The sequence below is a fragment of the Orycteropus afer genome, unplaced genomic scaffold, assembly GCF_000298275.1.
Source record: "Orycteropus afer afer isolate SDZICR_OR568_19922 unplaced genomic scaffold, OryAfe1.0 scaffold00179, whole genome shotgun sequence".
NCBI classification, from domain to species: domain Eukaryota; kingdom Metazoa; phylum Chordata; class Mammalia; order Tubulidentata; family Orycteropodidae; genus Orycteropus; species Orycteropus afer.
In genome coordinates this window covers 3806745-3815890 of record NW_006921766.1, presented here as the reverse complement: position 1 = coordinate 3815890, position 9146 = coordinate 3806745, and the positions used below count along the sequence as shown (strand labels likewise).

General features: G+C 51.7%; 1 protein-coding gene across 1 annotated transcript in view; it reads left to right on the top strand.

The window, feature by feature from the left end:
- The first annotated feature begins 2452 nt into the window (after positions 1-2452).
- Positions 2453-9146, top strand: part of PDE9A (phosphodiesterase 9A) — a 191687-nt gene continuing 184993 nt past the window's right edge. The window contains exon 1 of the mRNA XM_007947308.2: positions 2453-2524. Coding sequence (XP_007945499.2) covers positions 2453-2524 — 72 coding nt within the window. The remainder of the gene's footprint in view (positions 2525-9146) is intronic.

Here is a 9146-nt window from a genome sequence, read left to right as displayed (position 1 = left end):
GACATCAGTCAGGGTATGGGGTGCACATAGGGTCACAAATCTGCTAAGTCACCAGGTAGAGACACACCTCATGTTTGCACCTTCATCTTTCTGGGGATGTAGCTGGAAGTGGGAACTTGGATGGTGCAGTGGTTAAGTATTTAGCTGCTAACTAAGAAATCAGTGGTTCAAAGTCACCAGTTGCTACATGGGAGAAAGATGTGGCAGTCTGCTTCCATGAAGATTACAGCTTTGGAAACCTTGTGGGGCAGTTCTACTTTGTTCTATAGAGTCACTATGAGTTGGAATTGACTCTGTTGCAATGTTTTTTATTTATTTATTTATTTTGGTTTAGGAGGAAATTATTTGAGTAGGGTAGGCAAGATGACAAAAACCATAGAAAATTAGTAGGCATTGACCTGATGAGCCATCATCTTCCAGGCAGTGAGGACACCATGCCAGCAGCACAATCACTGGACTAGCCCAAGAGCCCCAGAGCATTTGACAACAAAATAAATATAATAATAGTGATTGGTTGAATTTTCTGGGGCCACATTAACACAATTGTGAGGCAGTTGGCCAACTGTAATCTCCTAATTTGGTTCACCTCTACCTCCAAAGCCCTCTAAGCAGCTCCCTTTGCATCCCCATCACTTGTAAAGAAGAATCCGTGGAGCTCAAGCTATGGCCTGGTACCTTCCCCTGGTTGGAGGCATGGGCCCAACTAAACCAGTTGCCATGGAGTCCATTCTGACTCATGGTGACCCCATATGAGTCAGAGTAGAACTGTGCCCCCATAGGGTTTTCATGACTGTGATCTTTGGAAGCAGATCACCAGATCTATCTTCCAAGGTGCTTCTGGATGGACTCAAACCGCCAACTTTTGGTTACTAGCCAAGTGTTTAACCGTTTACACCACCTATGGACTGTGGTGGTGTGGGCCAGGGTGGCCAAACTACCATCAGCATTTTTGGAGGGCACTTTCCACTCCGTGTGTTGAGTCGAACTCAACTCCATGTGTTGGATCCAGCATGGGAGACAAAAAGTGGCATGGGGCTGTCCAAAGGCTGAAGACACCTAAGATGACTCACCCCCATGGACAGGGAGAAATAGACACCTGCACCTGAAGTTCTCCTTCTCCAGGGCTCTAGCCCTCACCAAGGCTCCAGGGGAAGAATCTGCAAGGGCAGTGATTGTCCACCAGGGGGCAGCCGGCAAGGTTAGGGAAGGGAAGAGCTGTACCATTGGCAATGGGGTCAGCCTCCATGTGCCACAGGGGAGGCGTCCTGGGTTAGGGAGGAGTCCCAGTGCACTAGGTCCTCTCGGTAAGCAAAACGCATACAGCCAACAGATGGAAAGTGGTCGTTGGAGTGCATTTAAAACTAGATATTTAGAACTAGGTAATCAAAACCTTCTCCCCACTGGTTCAACCTCCACTGCCAAAGCAGCAGGCACTAAGAGCCCCACACTTATTTACTAGTCCCCCCAACTTGTTCCCACCAAGCACGAGGCACCACAAAGGCAGCTCCTACTATGATCTGGAGACGGTCGGTAGCTGTCTAAAGGCACTTCTTTCTGCTCCTGCCTTTCTCACACTGCTTGCAGCAGTTCACAAAGGGGGAGGGAGAGGAAGGGCAGACAGTGCAGAAATGAAACCAGCAGCTAGCTACTTTGTGGCTGGGCTACGTTAAAGACAGACATAAAACTGCCATTTCAGCTCCCAGTGCAGCTGGCTGTCACTCCCTGGAATGCACAGAAAGCTTGGGGGGGGGGGGGGGTATGGGGAAGGAGAAGGAACTTTTCCATTTCCTTTTCGAATTAAGTGAGGATGACAACCACAGAAGGGAGAAACGGAACCCAGCGAAATTTCCCTATTGTTAACCGGGCTTAGTTTGGGGCAACAACCACAGCGGCTGCTCAAGGGCCCCGTTCTCAGCCCTGTGCTTGTGGATAAATGACTGACCAAAGGTGGGGAGGTGACCAAAGGGAATCGCTTTAAGAATCCGTGTAGAGGGCAAGTGGGAAGCAGGCCAACGACTTGTTACTGCCCCCAAGGCATCTGGAGTCAAAGGGAGTCAAAGGCCCTTGTGCCCAAATGTTACTGGGCGGAGGGAGGGTGACAGTAGGGAAGAGAAAAGGGAGATAAGAGAGGAAAGAGGAGAGAGGGAGGAGGAGAAAGGGCGGGAGAGACGGGTGCGAGAACGAAGGGGAGAGGAGGAGGGCGAGCAGGAGGGGCGAGGGAGAAGAGGGAGGGGATGCGGCGGCGGGGGCGCCAGAACCCGGCGGCCGGAGGAGTAGGCGGCGCGCGGCGGTAGCAGCGGTGCGCTCGGGCGCGCGGCGGTGGCAGCCCGCTCCGGTTGGCTGGTCGCCGCGTCCTGCCCCCGCCTGCGCCTCCTTCTCCCCTCCCCCCTCCCGACCGGCGGCTGGCGGTGAGAAAGTACGTGAAAAGTCTAAGTGCAGCGGTCAGTGCACGATGGGTTCCGGCTCCTCCTCTAGCTACCGGCCCAAGGCCATCTACTTGGACATCGATGGCCGCATCCAGAAGGTAGCCCCGTCCCCTTGCCCCACCCCCGTCGCTCAGCTTGCCCCTTTGCTGGGTGGGCGCCCCTCGCTGTGCCCAGCCTGCGGCGCCCCCCGTCAGTCCCCTGTCCGGGATGGTCGCGCCAAGGGGACGGTGCGGACGCGGGGCGAGCAAACCAGGACGCCGCGCGGGGCGGGGGAGGCGCGGAAGGGAGAAGCCGCCTGTCGGTGAGTCCGTCCGCGCGTCTGTAGGTCCCGGGCAGCGGCCTCCTGCTCCGCGCGCTGCGCGCGGACAACTTCGACCCGGGAGAACCGCGGGGCAGGTGTCCCCATGCTTGGATGCCCACAGGGCTGGCTCCCAGTGAAAAGGTGCGACATGCAAGAGGAGGGCATTTTTTTTTTCTTTTACCATTTCGTGGGCAGAGCTTTCTTTTTGATTCACGGCTGTCACGTAAAGCCTTTAATTTCCGGTGAAAGGACCCCGAGAGCGGACCCTCCCCCTAGAGCTGGGGAGGGGGGGTGTCTGCAGGACAATCCTGTGTGTACCGGCAGCCTAGGGGGACCCGGCCGCTGCTTCCTGTGCATCTAGCGAAAGCAGGTGTTGCGGGGTGAGGGTGACCCAGTACGGAGCTTGTCCCCGCCCTACCGCGTCCTGGCTTCGCAGGGGGTCAGCTCTGACCTTTCCCTGCGGGTCTGTCTCCTGCCTGCTCTCCTCCCCGGAAGCTGGTGTAGTAGCTAGTCCAGTTCTACGGTTTATTTGCCCTACTCTTTGGAAGTATGAAGTCCTGTGTCCCTAACCAACTTGCGTCCCAAGAAGAGGGGTCCAGGGCAGACGCCTTTGTCTGTGGTCCCTCCCGTTCAAGCCTCTTTCCTTGTCCAGAGCGTCCGGGAACCTGGCTTCTGACTGGGGGAGGGGCAACAAGACAGCTGGTCTGGGAGAGTTGCTCCCACTAAAGCCCTTGGGAGGAGCTCTGGTAGCTTAGTCCCTAAGACACTTGACTGCTAACCAGAAGGCTGGCGGTTCAAACCCACCAGCCACTCCTCGGAAGGAAGGTTGGGCAATCTACTTCCGTAGTGATACTGCCTCGGAAACCCAAGGAGGGGTCGCTATGAGTCGGTCTGACTCGATGGCACATAACAACAACAAAGCCCCTGGGGAGAAGCCCTGGTGAGGACATTGCTCTCAAATGGAGGTGGACTTTTCAGGGACGTCCTACAACTGCTGTATCTCACCTCTGCTGCCCAAGAAAATGCCCCAAGGGAAGGAGGAAAACAGGACGGATGTCCCAGCTAGCCTCAGAGTGGGGCACCAGCCGATTGGGGTCCTTGGGTCCAAGAGGTGCATACAGGCCCTGTTGGCTGAGAAATTTAAGCCACCAACCACTCCTAACTTCTTGCCCAAATTTGATTTCATGAAACAAAAAGTTCAGACCTTCTTTTCCCCCGCCTGGCTCTCGTAGCCAATACAGGTTGCTGTGGAGTCTGTACCTATCCATGGCGACCCCACGTGTGTCAGAGTAGAGCTGTGCTCCATAGGGTTTTGAGCCGCTGATTTCATTTGAAAGTTGATTGGCAGGCCTTTGTGTTAACAGCTGGCTGGAGTGTGTTAACCAATGGCACCACCCAGGGGCTCCTTACCCTCCTATAAACCAACCAAAAACCAAACTCACTGGCATTGAGTGGATCCGACTCATAGCTACCCCTGCTTGGGTTTCTGAGAGGTGGTATCACTACAGAAGTAGATTGCCCAACCTTCTTTCTGAGGAGTGGCTGGTGGGTTTGAACTGCCAGCCCTCTGGTTAGCAGTCATATGCCTTAGGCACTATGCCACCTATAGTCAGCTTTAATAGAATCAGTTAACTTGGAGCTGGGCATACCCTCAGAGTCACGTGGTGTACCCTTCTCATTTCGTCAGCATTGGTGAGTTAGTGACAGACACAGAACTAGACCAGGTTCCCTGACTTCCAAGACCAGGCAACTGGGCTGCCAGGAAACTCAAACCCCACTCTCCCACAAAAGAAGGAAGGAGAGGGGGTCTCGGTGAATATATTCTTGCACATGCACATAGAGACACACACTCATTCATACAGACACACACACACACACACACACACTCAGTGACAGACACACATGGATGCATTTATGTACATATACACCCCACTTCTCCTACCCCGCCAGTTGAGAATTGATCAGACTATCTCTTTTATTATCATTATTTTTTAAAAAAAGAGGTAAGATAAGACTTTGTCACTAGGTGAGACAAAAGCCAGCCCCTTCCCAAGCAATTCCCAGAGATCTCCCAGGGACACTCATGTGGCAGTGGGTGTGAAGTAAGAGAGTTGGGTGCGAGAGGATGGAAGCAAGGGCTGGGTCTGCTGTCAGTCGTCACTTCAGGCAGGCGGTTTTCACAGTGGACAGGCCAAGTTGGGCCAGCCTCCTAGAAGGCAGCTCTGCAGGCTAGTCCTGGGAGAGGGTGAGCACCTGCACATGGGAGGGAAGGCCATGGCCTGGGGAAGGGTGAGTCTGATGTGGAATTACAGCTCCGACATCTTGAGCAAGTTCCTTGGTGTTTCTAAACCAGCAGTTTATAGATTTCCATGATATTAACAGGAGTCCTAATATCAATTTTATAGACTATGGGGAGAAGTCAAGGAGATCTTAATATGGGAGCATAGTATTCCATAAACACCCTTTAACTGATACAAAGAAGGGAGGAGGCAAACCATAGTCTTTACACCTCTGCCCTCTCTATAACGTCTCCTGCTTGTTCTTGCCCTTGCCCTTGCCCTCTGCCCTCTGCTCTCGATACTGTTGGGGCCAGTAGAGCCCAATAGTTAGTCCTGGTTAAGAGTTGGGCCATTTGAGGTTTTCAGCACATGCTAGAAAAGGATCCCCCTCACTCTCTCATAGCCTCCACACTGGCAGCACTATGGACTTCCTTATTTCTCAGCTGAGAAACTTTCATCAAACTGCTGTCATCACTGTATCTTCTCTTACCCAGGCTCAGGGTTGTTTCTGAGGCCAGTTGCCAGCATGCAGACATCTCCTCCGTCCCGTTTATCCATCCCATCGTCTTCCCATTGAAGGTCATGGAAACAAACCCACATTGCTTTCCAAGGAGATACCTCATAAACCAGTTGCCATCGAGCTGATTCCAACTCATGCAACCTCGTGTGTGTCAGAGTAGAACTGTGCTCTGTGGGATTTTCTTTTCTTTTCTTTTTTTTTAAATTGTGATTTGGATGAAAGTTTACAGATAGCAGCTCACATACACTTTGTCTCATGACACTGACAGCAGTTTCCCACAATGCAACAGCTCTCCTCCCACTTCCTCCCTGTAGTTAACTCTTCCCTGTGTCCATCCCTCCGTGCAGTCCTGCCCCCAAAACTGTCTCCTTGTGCATACACAGCCACTCTATTCTCCCATGATTGATCTGTCCAAGGAGTGTATCTACCTAATGTAAATGTTCAGCTCATATGCCTGTCTTTTGTTCGGCTGGTAGTCACAGGAGTGGGTTCAATTCCAGACCTGAAGGGCAGCTACGGGCCATAGTCTCAGGGATTCCATCAGCCTCTATGAGACCAGCAAATCTGGTCTCTCTTTTCTTTTTTTTAAATTATGATTTTGAGTTTTATTCCACATTGTTCTCCCACTCTATCCAGGATCTCCTACATAGATCCCCCTCCGAGTGGTTGACAGTAGTAGCTGGGCACCATCTAGTTCTTCTGGTCTCAATCATATAGGCTGAGGATCGCATGGTGTACCAGTTGCTTGGACTAATTGTTTCCATGCATCTTTAGTTTTCTTCATTCTTTGTTCTGGACAAGAAGAGACCCATTGTTGCATCTAGATGACCACTTGCAAGCTTTTAAGATCCCAGTCACTACTTGCCAAAGTAGGACGTGGAACGATGTTTTGTGTAGTATGTTATGCCAATTGGGCTTGATGTCCCCTGTGACCATGGTCCTGAGCCCACAGGTGTAATTACTCACTCCCTCTGGGTAGCTGGCTGTGGCCAAGAGACTACAACCTTGCCACTTGTCAGCTCTACTATGTACCTGGGAATTCTTATAGAACATACCAATACACTTGTAGGAACATTATCTGCCAACCCTATACATGTTCTTGGGCACACTCCCCCCTGCACAGACAGACACCCAGTAGTTCAGCCTGTCCATACATCCATCCACCCATGTGTTCATGTTTATCTTCACTGACAACCCAGTATTGTATGTGCAAAAAGGTTCATCCTTGTTGTCTGTACCTCCCTCCATGGGATTTTCTTGACTGCAGTCTTTGCGGAAACCAATCACCAGGCCTTTCTTCTGTGGGGCTGCCAGCTGGGTTCGAATCACCAATCTTTAAGTTAATAGTTGATTGTAAGCCATTTACACCACCCAGGGTACTTTACAAGGAGAAGGCAGTGTAGCTTTCTGCCACCTGTGTTGTCATGCCACCTGGTACAGGGGAGTTGACAACCCTTGCACTATCTGTTCCTTGACTGTCAGTCACCCACCTGCTGGTCATCTCATGCTTCCCCCAGAGAGTGGAAAGATGGGAAGGAGAAGAGAACATTCAAAACAGTGACCTCTGCAGATGCATAGCTTGGAGGGAAGGTCTAAAATTGGCAACAGGGAGGCTGGCTGGAAGTGCCTGCATTTCCCTTGTCTGGGGACTGACTGGCTGATGATGAGAATTTCAGGGAACTTTGAGAAACCACCTCAGCTTCCTAGGCAATGAATTCAATACTTTTTCTAAAAGAAGAAAACTCCAGGCTCACACATGATCATACTACCTGCCCAGGTTGCAAAGTGTGGAGCAGCAGCAGGAGTTTGAGGAATCCACACATGACCCTGATGTACCAGTTTCCCATTCTGGGGCTTTTCCTGGAGCTTGTGCAGAAGGCCCTCGGAGGGCTTACGTGGCCCATTTTCCTGAGTTTGCACAGGGCTCCAGGTGCTGGAGGCATGTTCCCTGGGGCCCGGCAGACTGAGGTCTGACTCCCAGCCCCTCCACTTGTCCTCACTGTGCCCTGGGGTTGGGGGCTTAACCTCTTTGTGCCACTGCTTTTGCAACTGTGAATGGGGATTCAACTTGTTGCAAGAATTAAGCAGAATAAGGTGAACCACATAGTCAGTTATCCAAAAAGTGTCTGTTGAACACTGACTATGGGTTGAGGTCTAGGACCCAGTATGAGGGTGACACTCAGGACTCTCAGTACCCAATGAGTAGTGACCACTTTGAGACTGGCCCCTGTGACCTAAGCCAAATGCTGCCTCAGTCCCAGGGGGCAGGAATAGCTCTCACTGGCCATTGTTTCAGTGCTCACTGTGTTGAGGGGGGTGGAAAGGGACAGCCTGGGGTTTCAGAAGAGAGCCAAGGCATATCCATGTGAGGTCTGGTGAATAAGTTTCCCTTCCTCCATGAAGACCAGCTTTGTAGAAAAGAAGCCCTTTATGCAGACTGGGTAGCAAATGGAATGTTCTAGGTTAGGAACTTCTGAGTGGTCAGGGGAACAGCTTTCCCCAGTAAGCAGCTCTCTGTACTCCTCTGCCCCATCAGCTGCTCCTCTGCTTGCCGGGGTGTGAAGATCAAGGCTTGGCGTCCCCTCTTTCCTCCTCACCCCTTGCACCAGGTGAAACTTTCCACCTTCCTTGCATCCAACTCCTCAGGTGGACTTTGGAAGAAGGAAGCAGAGGAAGTGGGACCAGGGGTCCCCAGACCCAGAGAGTTGGGAATGTGTGCTCCAGTAAGACCCTGTTCTAGAAGCTGGACACCCCTTACCTTTGCCCAAATGGGTTTTTCCCTGGCCCGGGGAGCCCCTGGTCTCAGCACCTGCTCAGAGAAAGGTATGCTGAGCTGTAACACCCAAAGGATGATAAGGATGGCCAGGATCCAGTTGGCATCAGGGGTTTGGAGGGCTCCTGCCAGGTGGTACATCAGACTTGGCTTTGCTGACCTTCCTAATGAACCCAGAGTAAGGCCTTCCGGAACCTCAGCCAAGCCCTCATTTTGGGTTTGGTTAGAGCCACATCCAGGCAGCACTGAACACCAGGGAGCTTAAGATACCGAGAGGGAAAGTCTCATTGGTGCCTCCCAGCAGCACCCTTGGGACAAGGACCCTTGTCATCTCACTCTGCCAGGGCCACCCTCAGCCCTGTGTGTACGATGTCTTTATTCCAGCTTGCTCTTTGGCTGAAACTAAGTCTTAATAAATAAACAGCCACTTGAGGTTTTCTTGAGTCTCTGGATGATGCAAACAATTACCTCTTTCAGCTGCTAACCAAAAGGTTAGAAGTTCAAGTCACCCAGAGGCACCTCAGAAGAAAGGCCTGGCAATCTACTTCCAGAAAAATCATCCATTGAAAACCCTGCAGAATATACTTCTACTCTGACACACACACGGGGTCACTGTGAGTCAGAGTCAACTTGACAGCAAATGGCTTGATTTTTTCGGTCTTGAGGTTTTCTAAGCTATTTCAGTGCCTAAGGCATTTGACTGCTAACCAGAAGGCTGGGGGTTCAAACCCACCAGCCACTCCTCGGAAGGAAGGTTGGGCAATCTACTTCCGTAGTGATACTGCCTCGAAAGCCCAAGGAGGGGTTGCTATGAGTTGGATCTGACTCGACGGCAATGGATTTTTAA